This window comes from Siphateles boraxobius, unplaced genomic scaffold, assembly GCF_051911475.1.
Source record: "Siphateles boraxobius isolate OS27281-9 unplaced genomic scaffold, OSU_SipBor_1 74, whole genome shotgun sequence".
NCBI classification, from domain to species: domain Eukaryota; kingdom Metazoa; phylum Chordata; class Actinopteri; order Cypriniformes; family Leuciscidae; genus Siphateles; species Siphateles boraxobius.
In genome coordinates, this window is record NW_027509202.1 from 853871 (window position 1) to 879113 (window position 25243).

A 25243-nucleotide genomic window follows, 5' to 3' on the forward strand; every position below is an offset into this window, starting at 1 on the left:
AATTTGGTCAGAAAAATAAACTTAATTCAAAGAGGAAACATTTTTCTAACACCATTGGCAGATATTTTTTTCTTCCTGTTTTAAGCATTTTGATCACTATTTTATTAATCAACAATTAACATCTTCAGTCATTTTGCTTCTTCTCCAGTAAATGTATCTTGATTTAAGAATGTTTAGATATTTGTGCTGGAAAACAAGACAGAAACACTGAGGAAGAACATCAGGTTTTTGCAGTTTAAGGTTTATATTGTAAATTTACCAAAATATAGTCATTAATCTTGTTCAAAGTCTGACTTGAAGTAGAAAGTCCTGAATTACAGCGGTTTATGTACCGAGTTGTTGCAGATATAGAGGGAACAGCTTTAATCAGGATCTAAATGAGATTTCAGCTTCACATGATTCGAATCAGCCTCAGATTCATATCACTCTCAGAGTTTTGGGTTACGTGCCGGAACAGCCCAAAGAAATCATTTTCACATGAAAAACTAAACAGAGCAGAGGAAACGGTCGCTTGATACCAAGAACCAATCAAATTAAAGCTCACTCTGTCCTCCATCTTAATGAAATTACTGGATAAAAAGGCCCAGAATACATTTGATTCATTTTGTACCTGTCAGTTAAGAGATGATACATGAAACCGCTTCCTATGGCGTATGGTTTATATTAAATATGACACGCCATAAATTTCACAAATCAAATTTGGTGGGATAATAACCTCCTGATTACCGCCCACTTCATCCACAAAATATGATTGACAACTCACATATTTCTGCTAAACTCGTTTCCCTTTGAATTAAGTTTATTTTTCTGACTCCATTGTCAGATATTTGTTCTTGTTTTAAGCACAAACTCACTTCATTTTGATTCATTTATTTATATCTTCAGTCCTTTTGCGTCTTCTCCAGTAAATGTATCTTGATTTAAGAATGTTTCGATATTTGTGCTGTAAAACGAGACAGGAATATTGTAATGTTTTGCAGGATCACAATTCTGCAAAATCGTAGTGTGAGGAAAAAGCTTCCTAAATCTATAAACACATATAAAGACAGATTGATATCACACTCATTATACAGTGTGCATCTTGTTTTACACTAGGAAAGAGTTTTCCACCAATTACATCAGCAGAATCTCTTCGAAATTCACTAGAAAAATATAAGAATTCCTGAAACAGCGTCAGATGTGTGATTCGGGCCCTTTTGTCCGAGTCTCCTGATAAGCCACAGAACAGAATGTGTTTTGTCCGCAGGGATTGTGTGTGTTTGCAGGAAAGGGAACGACGTCGCCATCAAGAAACACTAAACATGAAGGTGCAGAATTACAGCAGAAGCGCCGGATTGTTTGAGCTGGAAGCGGATCGATTACAGTGTGTGTAATACATGAGACGACACACACACGCACACACACGCGCACGCACGCACGCACGCACACACACACACACACACACACACACACACACACACACACACACACACACACACACACACACACACACACACACACACACACACACGCACGCACGCACGCACGCACGCACACACACACACACACGCACACACACACACAAAACTGAAGAATGAACTGACAGCTGAGACAAGAGACAATAATAATCAGAATAATGTTGCTGAAATAAGTGTCTAAAACTGCATTTATGTCATAAAAATACAGTAAAATAGTGAAATATTATAATGTAAATCAACTGTTTTCTATGTGAATATATAGTAAAGTGTAATTTAAAAAAATCCTGAAAAATAAAATGTATCACTGATTCTACAGAAATATGAACATGATAATAATCATAAATGTTTCTTGAGCATCAAATCATCATATTATAGTGATTTCTGAAGGATCATGTGACACTGAAGACTGGAGTAATGATGCTGAAAATTCAGCTTTGATCACAGGAATAAATTACACTTTACTATATATTCACATAGAAAACAGATGATTTACATTAGAATAATATTTCACTGTTTTTAATGAATTTTTGATTTGATTTAGTGAACAGAAGACACTTCTTATAAAGACATAAATCCTGTTATTTCAGTGCGTACAGTATGAAAAGACAGACTAAATAAGAGTATTTTCATCGTTTATTTATTCTGTTCAGATTTACCGGCCGTTGAAAAATAATCCAAATAATATTAACACACAAATCTTTATCTCAATCCACCCAACCAAAGACAATAAACATGAGAAACAATGGCTGTGGTTCACTGGGCCGCACCGACCCGCTGTTTGTTCAGACGCTCCTTCTGGTTCTTCTCCTTCGTCTCTCTCTCTCTCTGGATGAGCTGGTGTCTCTCGGCCTCCCAGTCACCCAGCGTCTGCCGGTACTGGGCCAGATCCGCTTCCTCACAGCCCAGCAGTGTCTCCTGGGTCAGATCCGACACCAGCGACTCCAGGCTCCTCGAGTCCGTCTGATCCTGAGACACGAGACGATCCTTCAGCTCCTGAAGACACATGATCACAGATTACACTTCTTCCTCTCGCTCTCCAGCGCACATATCAGAACATTATTAAAAAACAAGCAGCAAAATGAAGATATCAGGACTGAACAAATGAATCAAAATGAAGATATTAGGACTGAAAAATGAATCAATCAAAATGAAGATATTAGGACTGAAAAATGAATCAAAATGAAGATATTAGGACTGAAAAATGAATGAATCTAAATGAAGATATTAGGACTGAAAAATGAATCTAAATGAAGATATTAGGACTGAACAAATGAATCAAAATGAAGATATTAGGACTGAAAAATGAATCAAAATGAAGATATTAGGACTGAACAAATGAATCTAAATGAAGATATTAGGACTGAAAATGAATCAAAATGAAGATATTAGGACTGAAAATGAATCAAAATGAAGATATTAGGACTGAAAAATGAATCAAAATGAAGATATTAGGACTGAAAAATGAATCAGAATGAAGATATTAGGACTGAAAAATGAATCAAAATGTAGATATTAGGACTGAAAAATGAATCAAAATGAAGATATTAGGACTGAAAAATGAATCAAAATGAAGATATTAGGACTGAAAAATGAATCAAAATGAAGATATTAGGACTGAAAAATGAATGAATCTAAATGAAGATATTAGGACTGAAAAATGAATCTAAATGAAGATATTAGGACTGAACAAATGAATCAAAATGAAGATATTAGGACTGAACAAATGAATCTAAATGAAGATATTAGGACTGAAAATGAATCAAAATGAAGATATTAGGACTGAAAATGAATCAAAATGAAGATATTAGGACTGAAAAATGAATCAAAATGAAGATATTAGGACTGAAAAATGAATCAGAATGAAGATATTAGGACTGAAAAATGAATCTAAATGAAGATATTAGGACTGAAAAATGAATCAAAATGAAGATATTAGGACTGAAAAATGAATCAAAATGAAGATATTAGGACTGAAAAATGAATCTAAATGAAGATATTAGGACTGAACAAATGAATCAAAATGAAGATATTAGGACTGAAAAATGAATCAAAATGAAGATATTAGGACTGAACAAATGAATCAGAATGAAGATATTAGGACTGAAAAATTAATCAAAATGAAGTGAGTTTGTGCTTAAAACTAGAAAAAGAAAAACGCTAATGGGGTCAGAAAAATAATCTTATTTGTCCTTGAATTAAGTTGATTTTTCTGATTTGCCAGATATTTGTTTCTGGGTTGTTGTTATAACTGAAACTAAAACCATTTTTGATACTTGAAATGAAATATATGTTAACTGAAATAAAATAATATATTAAAAAAAAATAGCTTAATTATTTATATTTAATTATTTCCCATTTAGTTTTGTTGTATGTTGTAAAACTATTTAAAAATAAAACAAAAACATTGGAAAAACGAACTCTGCAAAAAAAAAAAAAGTTCTTTCTCAGTATTTCTGTCTTGTTTTCCAGCACAAATATCGAAACATTATTAAATCAAGATGACAAAATGACTGATTATATTAACACTGAAAAATGCACCAAAATGAAGTGAGTTTGTTTTTAAAACAAGAACAAATATCTGACAATGGAGTCAGAAAAATAAACTTAATTCAAGTGGAAAACAAGATTATTTTCTGGCATATATTTGTTTTGTTTTTTCTTGTTTAAAGCACAAATTTGGCTCATATAGTCTAAATTAGTGAGAATATGGATGAAAAACAGTTTTATTCAGAGACTTAAACTGAGCAAAAATATGCTGATATTTACATGAAATTCAGATGCTTGTAAATGTAATGTAAATCAATGAGATTATAACAGCATAGCAGAATATTGACATAAAATGCATATAAATATTAATATCTACCAATAATGTCTTAGTAAGATTATATTTAAATGCTTAGTTTTATGATCAAAGCTCTGTAGTTACATAATGCGACATGCAATACAATGATGATTGAGAGATGAACAAATAAACGTTCCTCAAAACCCTGATAATCATATTTGATACATGATTTTTCTTAAAAAATAACAGATAATCAAGTAAAGCGAAGCTGCTTCAGTCCAGCTGAAATATTACGAAAAATATGAAAGTTATTCTTGTGTTTACTTGATAAAATCAGTTGAGATTTGACACAGAAAGACTCGTGAAGCTCGAGCTGAAGTTTGTACAGTTACACTGAAACACTTTTACTGTAATCCCGAATAAGTTGGCAAAACTCAAAACAATTAAGGCAATCAGTTGCCTCAAATTTTTTAAGTTAAGAAATTCAACGTTTAAGTAAGCAGAACTAGCAGATTTTAAGACTAATTTATGCAAGTTTATAATATTACTTTGAAAGATTTAAACGATATATTTTATATTTTAACTGTTAACTTAAAACTTTCATGTAATCTCAATGTGAACACTTTTATTAGTATAAACTTAGCTAGCTTTAACAAGCTAGTTTGCTAACATACTAATTTATTAACATGTTAACAATAGTACGTTATACAGTAGCACTTGCAGCATTTCAAAGGTTTTATTTTCTCTGATAAAGCTCATGCATCACTCAAATCCATGATGTAACTATCCTAAAACCAACGTTAACAGAAATTCTTCTAAATTAGCATAACAAAAGATTAATCACTACTAAATCACACACTTAACATTAATCTTGCACAAAAAAACATTATATTACACTTAATTTTAGCATTTACTCTCCCTTTCGAGTGCCATTGGCAAAGCATGCTGGGAAATAGACATCCTGGACGTTTCAGTTAAACTTAAGTTCATCTAAATTAAAAGAAACAATTTAATAAAACTCAAAACAATGAAACAGTTCAGTTTACTTGAAATATATCCGTTCTGTGAGCTTGAAAGAAAAAGAAAGTGCTAAATACTCATAAAAGTTAATCTGACTGAACTAATTACTTTAATTTAAGTTTGTCCAACTCAAACCAGTTAATTATTTTGAGCGTTAGGGTTTACAGTTTATCAGATCATGTTGATCATTTCAAAAACTTAGAATGCTTGTTTGTTATTTGTTAATAATGTTTGTTATTCATTAAGTTTCGTCTGAAATCCAACAAGCGCTTACACACTCTGTGAGAAGTCTAGAAGGTGTGTGTGAGAAAGATGATGTTTAACCTGGAAGCGCTTCATGTACTCTGGTAGTGTGAGTCTCTCGAGTGTGTCTTCCTCATCGCTGTCGTTCTCTGAGATCTGTCCATCAGGAATCACTGACAGATCCTGCAGGATCTTCTCCACACACTCCAGCTGAAACACACACACACATGCTTCAACACTCAAGAACATCACAATGCATTACATGTGTTGATTTAACAGAGGAGTTTAATCAAAGTGACTCATTCAAGGTTTACATTCATCATCATACGTTAAAGAGGCCATTGTATCCTTCTTCTCAAAGTCTTGTTGTTTTTAGCCTCTTCTGGAACAGGTTTCCATGCATTTTGACTTCTATGTCATCATTTCAGTGCGTGTCATTTTTATGATTTTTTGAAGTCAGAATTTCGACTTTTTATTATCATAATTATGACTTCTTATTTCATAATTTTTACTTTTTGTCATTTCAACTTAGTATGTCAGTTTTGTTTTTATGTCATAATCTTAAAAGTCAGAATTTCAACTTTTTAAGTCATAATTGCAACTTGTATGTCATATTTTTTACTGTCGTTTTTGATTTTTTGTCAAACATTTAAGTCAGAATTTTAACCTTTTAATATACTTTTTTATATCATAATTCCGACTTAGTATGTCAAAATTTTAACTTTTTAAATATACTTTTTATGTCATAATTTTGACTAAGTCATAATGTAGTATTCAACTTATCTCATAAATGTAATACATTTAAAATTTTTATGTAAAAATTGACATTAAAGTAAGAATTTCTTTTTATTTAAGAATATGACTTTTAAAGGCATAATTTTCGACTTGTATGTGATTTTTTTTTACTTATCCTTCTATTTTTTTTTGTGTTTTTAATTTTTTACAATTATATTTAATATCCTGACTACATATTTCATAATTTTGACTTTTTGTCATAATCTTGGAAGTCAGAATTTCAACTTTTTATTTAAGAATATGACCTTTAAAGTCATAATTTTTTTCATTTTTATGTCATATATTTAAGTCAGAATTGTAACTATGAATGTTGATTATTTTTCTCATATTCTCCATTGTTGCGGCTCCTCTCTTCCCAGTCTGTCAGTAACGCTCTGTTTACTTCCTGTCTCTATGAAGCCCCTCCTTCTGAAAAGCACACTGTGCTCTGATTGGTCGGCTGGAGCAGTGTGTTGTGATTGGTCGAGCGCTTCGAGTGTGTTTGAGAAATGTCCCGCCCCTTACCATAACCGCCAGTTTAACACACTACTAACTAACTCAAACAGGCCCCGCCCCTTTATTCTGCGCATAGATATATGCGTATAATGAGGATTTTGTGACGCGTTTCGTTCCCGGAAGAAACTCAAGATACAATAGAGGCGTTTCAGGAATTCAGAAACACTGACACTGATATAGAGAATAACTTTTTTATGATCAAACAGCAACATAAAGAAAGATGAACATGGAGAAAAAGCAGAACTGGTTATTCTGGCGAGTTCATCTAAAGCTTCACATCTCATCCTGACCCCAAAACAGAGTTTATGTTTATGCATCTCAAACGTTTACTTCAAGAACATCATTTATGTGGATTCTCTTTAAACTTTTCCCTCAGGCAAGAGAGATATGTAACATTTCAAGCCCTCATTACAGTCATTTAGATATGGCTTCAGATACTCACGACTTCCTCAGATAGCTTGACGTGTGTGAAGTCGCAGCACACAGTGTTCATGACAGCGAGAGCTCGTCTGAGATAACCCGAGCTCCACATCAGGGGAATCTGGTGAAACACAGCGTGGATTCCTCTGGACAGCTCCACTTTACCTGTTCAAGAACACACACACAGCTTCTCTATTCATCTGAACTATTCATAAACTCCTGCACTATTATTAACCTTCACACTGAACATTTAAATCTGACTTCATGAAATCAACACTGCAAAAACATGATGTCAAATATCTAAACATACTTAAATCAAGATATTTATAAAACTGAAGATACTAAGGCTGAAAAATGTACTCGTGCTGAAAACAAGAACAAATATCTGCAAAAGGAGTCATGAAAATAATCTTAATTCACTCAAACCACTGAGATATTTTTCTAGTTTTAAGCATAAACTCATAAAATAATATCAAGACAAAGCTCCAGATTTACTAACATCTTAAACCAGGATCAGTGAAAACTTAAAAAAAGTCATTCATTGCTAGCTAACATCTTCAACCGTGTAATTAGAGGAATCTCTCTAAAAAGCATTGCATCGCTAATTACTTTCTATCAACCTCGTCCAGCTGAGCAATACAACGATAGACATGAAACGGCTCGTTTAAATCTTTCAAAGTAATATTATAAACTTGCATAAATTAGTCTTAATCTGACTAGTTACATTAAAAACATACATTTTAACATTAGAGGGTAAATTTTGATGTTAAATCCACTATTGTTGCATATAGAATTGGTCAAGTATTTAATGCAATTACATCAGAAGTGACTGTAATTAAATGACAGAAAAAATAAAAGTAATCCCCTAATTTACTAAAGGTAATTAAATGACTTGCTAAGTAAATGCATCACTCCATACGCATTTGTAGGAGTTTCCCTTTCAGACACAATGTTTATGGGAAGAGAGTATTTAAACAAATCACATGACTGACTAAGGTTTGCAGTTTACTGGTATTTGCTCCATTATTTAACACAAAAAAGCATGTATTTTGCACTTAACATGCTGCGATTGGTGGATTGTGTTGCTCCTCATGGATATGAGCTGTTTTAATTTAACATTAATTTATCAGCCGCAGAACTTTACACTCCCATCTGCCCTTACACTGCAAGAAATGCTTTTCTTACTTAGCTTTTTTGTCTTGTTTCCAGTCCAAATATATAAAAAAATTATTAAATCAAGATGCATTTACTAAAGTATTAAAATACCATAAGATATTATGTCTTGTTTTCTGGGGAAATAAATCAAAAATAAGTTTAAAACAAGCAAAATAATCTTCTTTCTGTATGAATTGAGATTATTTTTCTCACCCACTGGCGGATCATTTTGCTTGTTTTAAGCAACAAATCACTTATTTTTGATTTATTTCCCCAGAAAACAAGACATAATAGCTTTTGGTGTTGCAATGCATCTTTTTTTAAGAATTTCTTTATATTTGGACTGGAAACAAGACAAAAACACAAAGTAAGAAAAGCATTTTTTGCAGTGTGATGTTTAGATATGTGTGCAGTGAAGCTGTCGTTGTTAAAAACACACACCGATGAGAGCGAGTCCCAGAATCCGAGCGCTGAAGCCGACAGAGTTTTCCTGCTTCAATCCGACCAACATCAGAGACGCTCCCATGATCCTCTCCTCCTGCCACTGGACAATCACACAGCCGGCGTTACACATTGCATCATTCAACAGCACGTGTCAACCAAGTTTGATAGAACTCAATGTTTTATACGAAATTTCATTAAAAAGTGTAATTTTAATGTATTGCAATTAAAATTTTCTCATCTATTTTGCCTTTTACCAAAAATATAGCATGCACCGTTTTTCCCACACTGCAAAACATGATGTTTTCCTCAGTGTTTCTGTCTTGTTTTCCATCACAAATATCTAAACATTATTAAATCAAGATATATTTACTGGAGAAGAAAAATGACTGCAGATATTAAGACTGAAAACAAGTGCTTAAAACAAGAACAAATCAGTGTTATTTTAGTATAATTGAGATATAGTTATGAATATTTTGAATTAGATTTCATGTTTATATTTTAATTTCAGTAATATTTGTAGTAATTTTATGTGTTTTTCCTATGTTTTTATTTTTATTTAATAGTTTTTATTCATTAATCTCATTTTTAATGTTTTTTAGTACGTCAACCTAAACTAAACGAAGATGGGAAATAAAATTCACCTTTTTTTAATATTACATTTTATTTAAGTTTCAAGCAACAAAAATGGTTTTCATTTCAGTTATAATAATAATCCAGGAACAAATATCTGCCAAATCAGAAAAATCAACTTAATTCAAAAGGAAAATAAGATTATTTTTCTGACCCCATTAGAATTTTTCTTTTTCTTGTTTTAAGCACAAACTCACTTCATTTAAAATATCTTTATCTTAATGTTTTCAGTCATTTTTCTTCACCAGTAAATCTTGATTTAATAATGTTTAGATGTTTGTGCAGGAACACCAGACAGAAACATTGAGGAAGAAGCTCATTTCTTTGCCGTTTGACTTACGCTGAGTTCAGGTTTGGTTGCCAGATATTTGCTGAGAGCGTAAAGCGACAGTATCTGTGTGGAGACTCTCTCGAACGACTCCTGAAGCATCACTTCCTCCACCACTGAACACGCTCCTGGAGTCAACATGCAACGTGAGATTCATGCCCAACAAATGAACTTACACAGGATTCATGTGGCAAAAACAGAATTACAAACCCTTGAAGTCTTTGTCCTTTATAAAGGAGTCGATCAGAAGATTAAAGGTGAAGTCGTCAGGAAACATGCCGAACTGAACCTGCAAGACAACAACACATCTGATCAGCTACAAATACATGTTTAAAGGGATAGTTCACCCAAAAATGTAAATTCTGTCAGTATTTACTCTCCCTCATGTTGTTCAACCCCGTAAGACCTTCGTTCATCTTCGGAACATGAATTAAGATATTCGTGATTAAATCTGAGAGCTGGATCACTCCTCCATAGGCTTCTAAGGGATTGAACCTCGAGTGAGTTCACTAGTGTAACAGCGCGGCGCTTCTGTTGTACGTCACATGCAGGCTCACTATTGGCCGACGCTGGTCATGTGTGTGATGCGTGTGACGTACAACACAGAAGCGCTGTTACACTAGTGAACTCACTCGACGCCCACAGAGAAGGAAATCAATAGTTGAAATAAAGTCGTAGGGCTGCACAATTAATCGAATTTCTAATCGCGATTACGATTACGGATGCCACGATTCATAATCGTTCAAAGCCGCGATTACAAAAGAAAATCCACTCTGTGTGTGTGTGTTTAGAGCATGATTATGTAATAAGAGGCGAATCACGACTACTTCAGAAAACCCAGCACTATATGACATACCAGGCAGTGACGTAAGTGTACGCTGAAATAAAAAGTCTTTCACCTCAGAAAAACGGACTTTACTGTCCTGTCAGCCGTTATACTGTGCTCGTAGCGCACACTCTTCAATTGCACGCGCAAATGCGGCGGCGCGCGCTGTGTATCGCTTCACTGTATAAAGTGCAAAAGAAACTACGGACAACGTCGTTACAATGTAAATTAGTAAGTCACGAAATAAAAGTAAAACACCAATAAATCACGTGTTAGCTGAGAAGGATTTGCATGCAGGCGTGATTTTCATTCTATTCACCAGGAGCTGTTTCATTAACAGTTCTTGTTAGTATTGTGTATTCACCATGGTAAGTGTCGTTTCCATAACCCCAAAAATGCCACTTTATTTTCACTTTGTGTTATTTTTCATATTTTTAAATGACTGTGGTGGCTCATATCAACATTGTATTAACAAAAACTAGTTTGGGACTGCTATTTAATTTCTTTAGCATTGTCCTAATGTTTATCTATTAGTAGTCTTTACTATTAGTCATTCTTACAATTGATGTTTAGTAAAGGGGGACAGTACTTGTGTGTGTGTTAACAATTTTTGTGTAAACATGTATTATAATACACCTATATATATTCAATGTAAATTGTAATAATCGTAATTAATGATCGCAATTACAATTTCAAGGGAATAATCGGCAATTATGATTTTTGTGATAATCGTGCAGCTCTATAAAGTCGTTATTTTTGTTTGTTTTTGCGCACAAAAAGTATTCTCGTCGCTTGATAAACTTAAGATTGAGCCACTGTAGTCACTCGGACTATTTTAACGATGTCTTTAATAACGTTTCGGGGAACAAGTTTCAATCCCTTAGAAGCCTATGTAGGAGTGATCCAGCTCTCAGATTTAATCACAAATATCTTAATTCATGTTTCGAAGATGAACGAAGGTCTTACGGGGTTGAACAACATGAGGGAGAGTATATGTATACTCTTTATGTATACTATAATCATCTTTTACATTGTAATCCTTTTATTTTTAATATTTGGCATGTTTCTGTGACTCTGCGCATCCCTGTGTGTGTAATAAGCAGTGTGTGTGTGTGTAATAAGCAGAGTGTGTGTGTGTAATAAGCAGAGTGTGTGTGTGTAATAAGCAGAGTGTGCGTGTGTAATAAGCAGAGTGTGTGTGTGTAATAAGCAGAGTGTGTGTGTGTAATAAGCAGAGTGTGCGTGTGTAATAAGCAGAGTGTGTGTGTGTAATAAGCAGAGTGTGTGTGTGTAATAAGCAGAGTGTGTGTGTGTAATAAGCAGAGTGTGTGTGTGTAATAAGCAGAGTGTGCGTGTGTAATAAGCAGAGTGTGCGTGTGTAATAAGCAGAGTGTTTGTGTGTAATAAGCAGAGTGTGTGTTTAATAAGCAGTGTGTGTGTGTGTGTGTGTGTGTGTGTGTGTAATAAGCAGTGTGTGTGTGTGTGTGTGTAATAAGCAGTGTGTGTGTGTGTGTGTGTAATAAGCAGTGTGTGTGTGTGTGTGTAATAAGCAGTGTGTGTGTGTGTGTGTAATAAGCAGAGTGTGTGTGTGTAATAAGCAGTGTGTGTGTGTGTGTGTAATAAGCAGAGTGTGCGTGTGTAATAAGCAGAGTGTGTGTTTAATAAGCAGTGTGTGTGTGTGTGTGTAATAAGCAGTGTGTGTGTGTGTGTGTAATAAGCAGAGTGTGTGTGTGTGTGTGTGTAATAAGCAGTGTGTGTGTGTGTGTAATAAGCAGAGTGTGTGTGTGTGTGTGTAATAAGCAGAGTGTGTGTGTGTGTGTAATAAGCAGTGTGTGTGTGTGTGTGTAATAAGCAGTGTGTGTGTGTGTGTGTAATAAGCAGTGTGTGTGTGTGTAATAAGCAGAGTGTGTGTGTGTGTGTAATAAGCAGAGTGTGTGTGTGTGTGTGTAATATACAGTGTGTGTGTGTGTGTGTGTGTAATAAGCAGAGTGTGTGTGTGTGTGTGTAATAAGCAGTGTGTGTGTGTGTGTGTAATAAGCAGTGTGTGTGTGTGCGTGTAATAAGCAGAGTGTTTGTGTGTGTGTAATAAGCAGTGTGTGTGTGTGTGTGTAATAAGCCGTGTGTGTGTGTGTAATAAGCAGTGTGTGTGTGTGTGTGTAATAAGCAGTGTGTGTGTAATAAGCAGAGTGTGTGTGTGTAATAAGCAGAGTGTGTGTGTGTAATAAGCAGAGTGTGCGTGTGTAATAAGCAGAGTGTGTGTTTAATAAGCAGTGTGTGTGTGTAATAAGCAGTGTGTGTGTGTGTGTGTGTGTAATAAGCAGAGTGTGTGTGTGTGTGTGTGTGTAATAAGCAGAGTGTGTGTGTGTGTGTAATAAGCAGTGTGTGTGTGTGTGTGTAATAAGCCGTGTGTGTGTGTGTGTAATAAGCAGTGTGTGTGTGTGTGTGTAATAAGCAGTGTGTGTGTGTGTAATAAGCAGAGTGTGTGTGTGTAATAAGCAGAGTGTGTGTGTGTAATAAGCAGAGTGTGCGTGTGTAATAAGCAGAGTGTGTGTTTAATAAGCAGTGTGTGTGTGTGTGTGTAATAAGCAGTGTGTGTGTGTGTGTGTAATAAGCAGAGTGTGTGTGTGTGTGTGTAATAAGCAGTGTGTGTGTGTGTGTAATAAGCAGTGTGTGTGTGTGTGTGTAATAAGCAGAGTGTGTGTGTGTGTGTGTAATAAGCAGTGTGTGTGTGTGTGTGTAATAAGCCGTGTGTGTGTGTGTAATAAGCAGTGTGTGTGTGTGTGTGTGTAATAAGCAGTGTGTGTGTGTGTGTGTAATAAGCAGAGTGTGTGTGTTTAATAAGCAGAGTGTGTGTGTGTAATAAGCAGAGTGTGTGTTTAATAAGCAGTGTGTGTGTGTGTGTAATAAGCAGTGTGTGTGTGTGTGTGTGTAATAAGCAGAGTGTGTGTGTGTAATAAGCAGTGTGTGTGTGTGTGTAATAAGCAGAGTGTGTGTTTATAATAAGCAGTGTGTGTGTGTGTGTAATAAGCAGTGTGTGTGTGTGTGTGTGTGTAATAAGCAGTGTGTGTGTGTGTAATAAGCAGAGTGTGTGTGTGTGTGTAATAAGCAGTGTGTGTGTGTGTGTGTGTAATAAGCAGTGTGTGTGTGTGTGTGTGTGTAATAAGCAGTGTGTGTGTGTGTAATAAGCATAGTGTGTGTGTGTGTGTAATAAGCAGTGTGTGTGTGTGTGTGTAATAAGCAGTGTGTGTGTGTGTGTGTGTAATAAGCAGTGTGTGTGTGTGTAATAAGCAGAGTGTGTGTGTGTAATAAGCAGAGTGTGTGTGTGTAATAAGCAGAGTGTGTGTTTAATAAGCAGTGTGTGTGTGTAATAAGCAGTGTGTGTGTTGGTGTGTAATAAGCAGAGTGTGTGTGTATAATAAGCAGTGTGTGTGTGTGTGTGTGTGTGTAATAAGCAGAGTGTGTGTGTAATAAGCAGAGTGTGTGTGTAATAAGCAGAGTGTGTGTGTAATAAGCAGAGTGTGTGTGTTTAATAAGCAGTGTGTGTGTGTGTGTGTGTGTGTGTATGTAATAAGCAGTGTGTGTGTGTGTGTGTGTAATAAGCAGAGTGTGTGTGTAATAAGCAGAGTGTGTGTGTAATAAGCAGAGTGTGTGTGTTTAATAAGCAGTGTGTGTGTGTGTGTGTGTGTGTGTGTGTGTAATAAGCAGTGTGTGTGTGTGTGTGTGTGTGTGTGTATGTAATAAGCAGTGTGTGTGTGTGTGTGTGTAATAAGCAGAGTGTGTGTGTGTAATAAGCAGTGTGTGTGTGTGTAATAAGCAGAGTGTGTGTTTATAATAAGCAGTGTGTGTGTGTGTGTAATAAGCAGAGTGTGTGTGTATAATAAGCAGTGTGTGTGTGTGTGTAATAAGCAGAGTGTGTGTGTATAATAAGCAGTGTGTGTGTGTGTGTGTAATAAGCAGAGTGTGTGTGTAATAAGCAGAGTGTGTGTGTGTAATAAGCAGAGTGTGTGTTTATAATAAGCAGTGTGTGTGTGTGTAATAAGCAGAGTGTGTGTGTATAATAAGCAGTGTGTGTGTGTGTGTAATAAGCAGAGTGTGTGTGTATAATAAGCAGTGTGTGTGTGTGTAATAAGCAGAGTGTGTGTTTATAATAAGCAGTGTGTGTGTGTGTGTAATAAGCAGTGTGTGTGTGTGTAATAAGCAGTGTGTGTGTGTGTGTAATAAGCAGTGTGTGTGTGTGTGTGTAATAAGCAGAGTGTGTGTGTATAATAAGCAGTGTGTGTGTGTGTGTAATAAGCAGTGTGTGTGTGTGTGTAATAAGCAGAGTGTGTGTGTATAATAAGCAGAGTGTGTGTGTGTAATAAGCAGAGTGTGTGTGTGTAATAAGCAGTGTGTGTGTGTGTGTGTAATAAGCAGAGTGTGTGTTTATAATAAGCAGTGTGTGTGTGTGTGTAATAAGCAGTGTGTGTGTGTGTGTAATAAGCAGTGTGTGTGTGTGTGTGTAATAAGCAGAGTGTGTGTGTGTAATAAGCAGTGTGTGTGTGTGTGTGTGTGTGTAATAAGCAGAGTGTGTGTTTATAATAAGCAGTGTGTGTGTGTGTGTAATAAGCAGTGTGTGTGTGTGTGTAATAAGCAGTGTGTGTGTGTGTGTTTAATAAGCAGAGTGTGTGTGTATAATAAGCAGTGTGTGTGTGTGTGTGTGTAATAAGCAGAGTGTGTGTGTGTAATAAGCAGTGTGTGTGTGTGTGTGTGTAATAAGCAGAGTGTGTGTTTATAATAAGCAGTGTGTGTGTGTGTGTGTAATAAGCAGAGTGTGTGTGTATAATAAGCAGTGTGTGTGTGTGTGTAATAAGCAGAGTGTGTGTGTATAATAAGCAGTGTGTGTGTGTGTGTGTGTAATAAGCAGAGTGTGTGTGTAATAAGCAGAGTGTGTGTGTGTAATAAGCAGAGTGTGTGTTTATAATAAGCAGTGTGTGTGTGTGTGTAATAAGCAGAGTGTGTGTGTATAATAAGCAGTGTGTGTGTGTGTGTAATAAGCAGAGTGTGTGTGTATAATAAGCAGTGTGTGTGTGTGTGTAATAAGCAGAGTGTGTGTTTATAATAAGCAGTGTGTGTGTGTGTGTAATAAGCAGTGTGTGTGTGTGTGTGTAATAAGCAGAGTGTGTGTGTATAATAAGCAGAGTGTGTGTGTGTAATAAGCAGAGTGTGTGTGTGTAATAAGCAGTGTGTGTGTGTGTGTAATAAGCAGAGTGTGTGTTTATAATAAGCAGTGTGTGTGTGTGTGTAATAAGCAGAGTGTGTGTGTGTAATAAGCAGTGTGTGTGTGTGTGTGTGTGTGTAATAAGCAGAGTGTGTGTTTATAATAAGCAGTGTGTGTGTGTGTGTAATAAGCAGTGTGTGTGTGTGTAATAAGCAGTGTGTGTGTGTGTGTTTAATAAGCAGAGTGTGTGTGTATAATAAGCAGTGTGTGTGTGTGTGTGTGTAATAAGCAGAGTGTGTGTGTGTAATAAGCAGTGTGTGTGTGTGTGTGTGTAATAAGCAGAGTGTGTGTTTATAATAAGCAGTGTGTGTGTGTGTGTAATAAGCAGTGTGTGTGTGTAATAAGCAGTGTGTGTGTGTGTGTGTGTGTAATAAGCAGTGTATGTGTGTAATAAGCAGTGTGTGTGTGTGTGTGTGTAATAAGCAGTGTGTGTGTGTGTGTGTAATAAGCAGTGTGTGTGTGTGTGTGTGTGTGTGTGTGTGTGTGTAATAAGCAGAGTGTGTGTGTATAATAAGCAGTGTGTGTGTGTGTGTGTGTGTGTAATAAGCAGAGTGTGTGTGTATGTAATAAGCAGTGTGTGTGTGTGTGTGTAATAAGCAGAGTGTGTGTAATAAGAAGTGTGTGTGTGTGTGTGTGTAATAAGCAGAGTGTAGTGCGTTGTTGACCCATCTATAGACTCATATTACTAACGCGCTCTTTATATAACAAACCAAATATTGTGCATTGACTGTAGAGACGGTTCAGTTGGTCAATCGCTCGGCCTATTTCAGTTCCTCAAAACTGCAACGCTCCATCAACACTCCTGAACACACACTCGTTCTCAGACCAGCAGCTCATGGGTCACAGATGGGCGCAAATGTATTTGCTATTTAAATAACGTGGCGCAGGACATAAAAATGATTGTCGGGCTGAAACTAGCAAAACACACTTGTGTCGCGCTGGCGCTGCATTGCACAGAGTGTGTGTTGAAGCTCATAGACGTCATTCATTGGTGAAGTGAAAGCATGCGGGGACCTTGTTCTTCAGTGTGTAAAGGGCTTTATCTCGGGCTCCGTGTTTCAGACACTGCCGGAACCAGCTGTGAACGCTCCAGTCCCGCAGATACCAGCAGTTCGGACTGTGACGAAACCTGAGAAACACACACTTCAACTGATCCAACAGGAAAACACACAGGGAAACTGATTTCACATAGAAACGGGCCTGTCACTGTTATTGATCAATCTTCTGATCATGGCTATTCCATCCAATCGCAATATTTGTCCAGTTTAAATTCACATTTTGCCAGAGAATATAAAAACAAAACTATTGTAAACAAAGATCTTGCGTCATATGAAATGAAGGTTTGTGGGTTTAATCACTACATTATATTATATTATATTGTATTATATTACATTACATTATATTTAATTTTCAAAGCATTAACCCTCTGGTGCTCCTCGCATGGCATCGCAAAAATTTCATTTAAATGAAATGTGCTATATTTCATTGCACATATTTCATCGATACCAAGGTCAAAGACCTTGGTATCGAAGGTATTGCACTCAGCTGGCTCCGTTCCTACCTTTCCAACAGATCCCACTTCATCTCTCTTCATAATCACACCTCTGCAACAGCCACAGTCACCCAAGGCGTTCCCCAAGGATCCGTACTCGGCCCCCTCCTCTTCATCATTTACATCCTCCCCCTTGGTCAGATACTCCGCCAATTCAACCTGAACTTCCACTGTTATGCCGATGACACTCAGATCTACCTCAGCACCAAATCCCCCCACAATCCTCCCCTCTCCCATATCAACTCATGTCTGTCAGCTATTAAAACCTGGATGCAACATAACTTCCTCAAACTCAATAGTAATAAAACAGAATTCCTCCTCATAGGCTCCAAATCCACTCTCAGCAAAACCAATAACATCACTCTCACCATTGACGACACCATTGTCTCCCCATCCCCCCAGGCCCGCAACCTCGGCGTGGTTTTTGATTCAACCCTCTCCCTTGAACCTCACATCTGTCATGTCATTAAAACCTCCTTCTTTCACCTCCGCAACGTCGCCAAAATCAGATCCTCACTCACACCCTCTGCTGCTGAAAGACTCATTCACGCCTTCATCTCCTCACGACTAGGCATGTGCCGGTATCAAATTTTCATGCTGCGATTAATTGATTGAGCTTTTATCACGGTATACGGTATTATCACGATATTTTAATTGCACAAGAGAAACAGACGGATTGGGGGTATCTAAAAAAAACTTGCATCACAATGTGTAATTGTGATTGTCAAAACATTAATTTTATTTTTTAGTGACAACATGTTATAATGTTTACATGGTACAGTTACTGAGGCTACTGTTTGTATTATTGCTTAACACAATTTTCATGATTTCAATTAAATTCTTGGATTTAATTTCAATCTTGATTCAATATTGACTCATTTGGATAAATATTAGGTAGGCTACAGTAGATAGCCTGCATTTAATTTTTTCTCAAGAAAAAATATATCTCACATAATGCTGTAAACATACAGAGAGAAATTAAATATAATGCATACAATATAAATATAATAATAATATAAATATAAAAATGTAATATGCCGTAATTTTCATTATAATAACAATTATATAATGACAAGTAAACATATATTAAAATATGTAATATAGTGCACATATTTAGCAAAATACTCCTCTCTATAGCTATTTTCTTATAGTCAACTAACATTAAATGGCTTTCCTGAGGTAAATGTAACGTTCTGTGACATAATTGTTCTCCTGCAGTGTTATTGACCTCTTTCCGTGGTTGAAAAACACTGATTGATCGAAAGTACGTATACCTTTCGGTGGGTTGTACTGTATCTTTAATAAAAAGTAACAGATTATCTGTTTACTTGAACTGAGGCGCGCGATCTGTCACGTCATTTACAAGCACCAAAACAGTATTTATTGTCTGAATTTCGTTATAAAACCTGAGAGCTGATATTTTTTTCATATCAAAAGTAACCTGCTCTGTCTAGTCTGTCGGTGTCAGTGTCCTCTTTGCTCCGCGATTTTTCTCTGCGTGAGAAAATGGATGTGTGGCGCGAGACCGTGTGAAAGTGTCAAATGCGTGAGTCTCAAGCTGCTGAATGCGTGAGAGTTGGCAGCCATGCGGGGGATAAATAGTCGGCAGCGTTCCTCTTTCCGCCGTGCTTCTTCTCCATGTGAGGATTGTTTACATTAGACTAGAGTGCACACTGCATTCACACAGTGCTTATACATGTGATGTGGGGATTGTTTACATCAAAGTGCGCACGTGTTTTGCGCAGCATATACGCATTGTTTTTTTAAGCGGTTGATGGAAAATAAGCTGATGCGCGTTCTAAAAATCTAAATTCGGATCTATTATTTTTCACGGTATTTCGAAGTCCCCGCGATAACAATATCGTGCATATTCATTACCGCGATTTATCGCATTACCGAATACCGGCACATGTCTACTCACGACTGGACTACTGCAACTCATTACTCCTTGGTATTAGCTCAAACTACATAAAAAGACTCCAACTGGTCCAGAATGCAGCCGCCCGACTCATCACCCGCTCCAAATCCTGGCACCACATCACTCCAGTCCTAAAACAACTACACTGGCTCCCTATTTCCCACCGGATCACATACAAAATCCTGGTCCTTACCTACAAAGCCATCCACCACCTGGCCCCCTCTTACCTCACTGACCTCCTCTCCCCCTATCAACCCTCACGGTCCCTCAGATCCACCTCAGCCGGTCTCTTCTGCAGCCACAAGTCCAAGCTCTGCAGTTTTGGGGACAGAGCCTTTTCCAGGGCAGTTCCCAGGCTCTGGAACTCCCTCCCCCATGAGATCCGCACCTCTGAGTCCCTCACCATCTTCCAGTCCCGCCTCAAATCCCATCTCTTTACCTCTGCCTATCCGTAGCCCCACGCCCCTCCCATCCCTATATGTGCCTGTTTTTTTTTTTTGTTTTTTTCTTGCTTATTCACCTGCCCTGTAAAGCGACTTTGAGTTCGAGAAAAGCGCTATACAAATTCAATTTATTATTATTATTATTATTATTATTATTTCGAGTTCAATAATGTTTTTTATCTATTTTATTTTTACTTTATGTTACTAATTAATTTATGATTCTTGAATGCTTTGGATCACAGACTGAAGTTCGATCTCTTTTTAAAGACGACACTTGGCAGATTATTGCTGAACTGGAAAAAGTTTAAAAAGTGAAAAATTACATTGTTGTGAGTAATGCACCAAATCTTTTTTTTAATTTTTTTTTACCTTTTTTAATCTTGTCCATGATTTTTTTGTGTGTTCACAGCAAGTGTCAAAACCTTTGCCAAGTTTCGTACCATAAAGAAAAAATTGTAAAATAACAAAACGTTAAAAAATTACTGAAAAGCACCAGAGGGTTTGAGATCATCATCTTTGCCTATTTTATTATAATTTATATTATTATATTATATATGATTCCAAGTAAGTATTAGGCTTACACTGCAAGATACCTGAACAAAACAGAATTAAATTGTTAATCAAAATAATTTGTATGACAATTAATCGTCAGCAGAAAAGTCATAACATGAGAAACTGCTAGTATTGAATTAAAAATTTAATTTTCCAAGTAGACAGACTCAAACAGTATTTTCATGTAAAACATACTCCAATAATCTTATATTTTATTTACAACTTGGGAAAATCTTTTTTTACAGTGCAGCGTACAAACAGTAACATATTTAAAGACTTAAATAGATTTAAACACTTACTTATATAGGTAATATTCCGCTTGATCAACTTCTTCTCTTGATGATAAAGTGTCTATAAACTAAACAAGACGTACACATGTTAAAACATTTACTTCATTTACCATTTTATGTTAAAAAAGGCATGAATTCACATGAAAAATGCAGTTTAATTATTCTATTGCATATTCTAAAATATTTTAAACCATAAGCAAATTCCTCCTCCAAACATTTACATGGCATTTTTGTGATACTATGATTTTTTGTTTTGTTTATGCGATTTATGTTTTTCCATTTATTTTTTGTTTTTGATAACGCTTTATTTCACAGTGTCTGTTACAAATGTTACTGTAGTAGTAATAACAGTAAATCATGCATAATAACATGCAACTAACCCTATAGTAAGAACATGTAGTTAATTAATATTACTCAAGCATTACACTGTAACAAGGACACCTTAAAATAGTGTAAGCATTTGTTTTTGTGTGTTGTTTGATCTCTGTTAAGAACATAATTGAGAAACCACAAGCAACTTCACATGCATACACATACAGTAAAAAATATAGTGTAAATTAAATATATGTAATGTAATAATATTCTGTCTCTCTCACCCTGCCGATGACCAAAGAGCTGACGGGAAACTTCCTCTCATACGTTCTGTCCATCAGAGAGGCCAGCTGTCCTGCAGAACACATTAATACACACATCATCACGTGTAAAGCGTGTGTAAAGTGTGTGTACAGCAGTTCTCCATTATGATTGGCTCAGAGTCTCACCGAGGTCCTGCGGGTCCTTCTGTCTCTGCTCCCATAATGCCGTGTCAGTGTACGCCGATGACAGCAAACATCTCCTGACTGAAACCAACACAAGCTTTAAAGCGTTAATCAGAATATTATTCTCAGCCGATCTTCATTGTGATTAGTGGCCTACCGATATTTGGCGTTTTTAAAATACCAATAAGTTTTCCTGTTTGGCCGATGAGTCGGAAGTGGGACTTTTATTTTGCTTTTTTTTCCACAGTGCGCTGGACATTTATTATGACACCGTTGAGAACTTAAAAGGTTGGTTAACCTAAAAATGAAAATTATCCCTTTGTTTACTCGCCCTACACCTCAATCCTGGGGGTATATGACTTTATTATTTCAGCCAAACACAATCAGAGTTGTATTATGATGAGTGACCTCTGATCCGACGCATGACGAGTGACCTCTGACCCGACGCATGGCGAGTGACCTCTGACCGGACACATGACGAGTGACCTCTGCCCCGACACATGACGAGTGACCTCTGACCGGACACATGGCGAGTGACCTCTGACCCGACGCATGGCGAGTGACATCTGACCCGACGCATGGCAAGTGACCTCTGACCCGACACATGACGAGTGACCTCTGACCGGACACATGACGAGTGACCTCTGACCCGACGCATGGCGAGTGACATCTGACCCGACGCATGGCAAGTGACCTCTGACCCGACGCATGGCGAGTGACCTCTGACCCGACGCATGGCGAGTGACCTCTGACCCGACACATGACGAGTGACCTCTGACCGGACACTTGGCGAGTGACCTCTGACCCGACGCATGACGAGTGACCTCTGACCCGACGCATGGCGAGTGACCTCTGACCCGACGCATGACGAGTGACCTCTGACCCGACGCATGGTGAGTGACCTCTGACCCGACGCATGGTGAGTGACCTCTGACCCGACGCATGGCGAGTGACCTCTGACCCGACGCATGGCGAGTGACCTCTGACCCGACACATGACGAGTGACCTCTGACCCGACACATGACGAGTGACCTCTGACCCGACGTATAGCAAGTGACCTCTGACCCGACGCATGACGAGTGACCTCTGACCCGACACATGGCGAGTGACCTCTGACCCGACGAGTGACCTCTGACCCGACGAGTGACCTCTGACCCGACGCATGGCGAGTGAACTCTGACCCGACGATTGACCTCTGACCCGACGCATGGTGAGTGACCTCTGACCCGACACATGGCGAGTGAACTCTGACCCGACGATTGACCTCTGACCCGACGAGTGACCTCTGACCCGACGCATGGTGAGTGACCTCTGACCCGACGAGTGACCTCTGACCCGACGCATGACGAGTGACCTCTGACCCGACGAGTGACCTCTGACCCGACGCATGACGAGTGACCTCTGACCCAAAGCATGGCGAGGTCAGAGGTCACTCGTCATGCGTCGGGTCAGAGGTCACTCTTCCGCCGGAACTAGACATGTACGGCCGTTACAGGAAGCCAGTGATTATAGTTTATAAAGTTATAAATATGTATATTTTTCTTTCAAAAACACATGGCAACCCTACAGAAGACCTTTATTGATGGGGAGTAAATTATGGGATAATTAACATTTTTGGGTGATGTAACCCTTTAAATCTCTCAATATTTTATTACAGCCACCGTTTAAATGTTTAAAATAGAATAAAACATAACTATATCTTCCTTATGTGTAATTTAAATGTTTGTATAGAACTGTTTTTATTTGAGTGTTGATTGTTAACATATCTGAAAAATAAAAAAACAAAGAAATTTGAAATTTGTTATTCATTTTAACCTGTAATTTTATAGTGACAGTGTTCTCTGTACAGTTTTAACAGCATTAGTTGAGAGAGACATCTACAGTACCTGTTATATATCCAAATGAATCGAAATTGAACTCGAATCAAATTAAGAGCTTGTGAATCAGAATCAAATAATGTGATCAATAATATAAATGAAGTTTCTCACTACAAACATATGGAAAATATGTTTATTATTATTATAACGACATTGTGCTACAGAATTGTCATGTTACATTATATATATATATATATATATATATATATATATATATATATATATATATAATGATCATCACTCAAAAACCGAGTTGTATACAAACATTTAACTTACACGTGATCTTGTGTCATTAGCGTTCACCTCTCATTCACATCTCTAGGCGTCTATCTTAAAGATTAAAGCACATACTTCTATACCTATCTCTTTCTGACGTAAGCATGACAGTTTAATGATCATCCATTAAAAGTGACACTCACCGATTAATCTGTAATTAACACATTTAGAAAAGGTTTGTACGGGAAGCTGGCAGCGCTGCAGGATGGAGGCCGCCATCTTTAGACTGAACCATTCAGCACGAGCGACGGGGGATCACAGAGAGTCAATGCGCATGCGTCTGCTTGGGTGCTACCATTATGACAGAAATTATTATTTGTAGAATTCCCCCAAAACAAAACAAAAATCGTATATGTTATAATCAACCCCGTGAGTGTGTAATAGTACAATCTGATTTCACGCGTGCTGGAAAGAGATTTTAATATGAAGAAAGTAAAATATTTCTACAAGCCTCATGTTTCAGTGTGATTATAGATGATCCCGATAGATGGCGGTCTGATATAATAAAGAGAGTTGCTGATTTCACAGAAATCAATTTGATTAGACTTAAGAAACCATATTCTTCTGATGTTATCACTTCAAATCACTTTTAAGGAAAGTTCCTATAATTAAACTCCCATTAAGAACAGACCGGCAACACTTTACAATAAGGTCTCATTTGTAGGCTAAACATTATTGAATGCATTAAATATAACAAATGAACCACATGAGCCAAATATCCTTACAGCATTATTAATCTATGCCAATGTTAGGTACTAAAAATATTCATGCTCATGTTAGTTTAATGTGCATGTTAGCAGACACAACTCTTGATCTTAAAAACGTATAATTAAAGGGACAGTGCACCTAAAAATAATGAAAACTCTGTCATCATGTACTCACTCTTATGTTGTAAACCCAAATAAGTTGGCAAAAAACAACAACTTTTAAGTTGAAAAATTTCATTTAATCTCAATGTGAACAATTTTATTAGTATACACTTAGCTAGCTTTAACAAACTAGTTTGCTAACTTTCTAATTTTTTAACTTTCTGTTAACAATAGTACGTTATACAGTAGCACTTGCAGCATTTTAAAGGTTTTATTTTCTCTCATATAAAGCTCATGCATCACTCGTCTCCATGATGTAACTATCCTAAAACCAACGTTAACAGAAATTCTTCTAAATTAGCATAACAAAAGATTAATCACTACTAAATCACACACTTAACATTAATCTTGCACAAAAAAACATTATATTACACTTAATTTTAGCATTTACTCTCCCTTTCGAGTGCCATTGGCAAAGCATGCTGGGAAATAGACATCCTGGACGTTTCAGTTAATCTTAAGTTCATCTAAATTAAAAGAAACAATTTAATAAAACTCAAAACAATGAAACAGTTCAGTTTACTTGAAATATATCCGTTCTGTGAACTTGAAAGAAAAAGAAAGTGCTAAATACTCATAAAAGTTAATTTGTCTGAACTAATTACTTTAATTTAAGTTTGTCCAACTCAAACCAGTTAATTATTTTGAGCGTTAGGGTTTACAGTATGAGTTTCTTTCTTCTGCTGAACAAAAAGGAAGATATTTCGAAGAATGTTAGTAATCAAACAGTCGGACCCCATCAACTTCTATAGTATTTCTATTCCTACTATGGAAGTCAATGATGCCCCAAAACTATTACAAACATTCTTCAAAATATCTTCCTTTGTGTTCAGCAGAAGAAAGAAACTCATACAGG

General features: G+C 36.7%; 1 protein-coding gene across 1 annotated transcript in view; it reads right to left on the bottom strand.

Moving 5' to 3' along the window:
• Nucleotides 1-23766, bottom strand: part of LOC143724482 (lipoxygenase homology domain-containing protein 1-like) — a 110325-nt gene extending 86559 nt beyond the window's left edge. Inside the window, exons 1-8 of the mRNA XM_077217550.1 lie at nucleotides 23662-23766; nucleotides 21369-21446; nucleotides 21204-21274; nucleotides 20617-20675; nucleotides 16867-16981; nucleotides 9980-10058; nucleotides 9782-9897; nucleotides 8807-8911 (exon numbers count right to left, since the gene is read on the bottom strand). Coding sequence (XP_077073665.1) covers nucleotides 8807-8911; nucleotides 9782-9897; nucleotides 9980-10058; nucleotides 16867-16981; nucleotides 20617-20675; nucleotides 21204-21274; nucleotides 21369-21446; nucleotides 23662-23737 — 699 coding nt within the window. The 5' untranslated portion in view covers nucleotides 23738-23766. The remainder of the gene's footprint in view (nucleotides 1-8806; nucleotides 8912-9781; nucleotides 9898-9979; nucleotides 10059-16866; nucleotides 16982-20616; nucleotides 20676-21203; nucleotides 21275-21368; nucleotides 21447-23661) is intronic.
• Between the last annotated feature and the right edge of the window lie 1477 nt (nucleotides 23767-25243).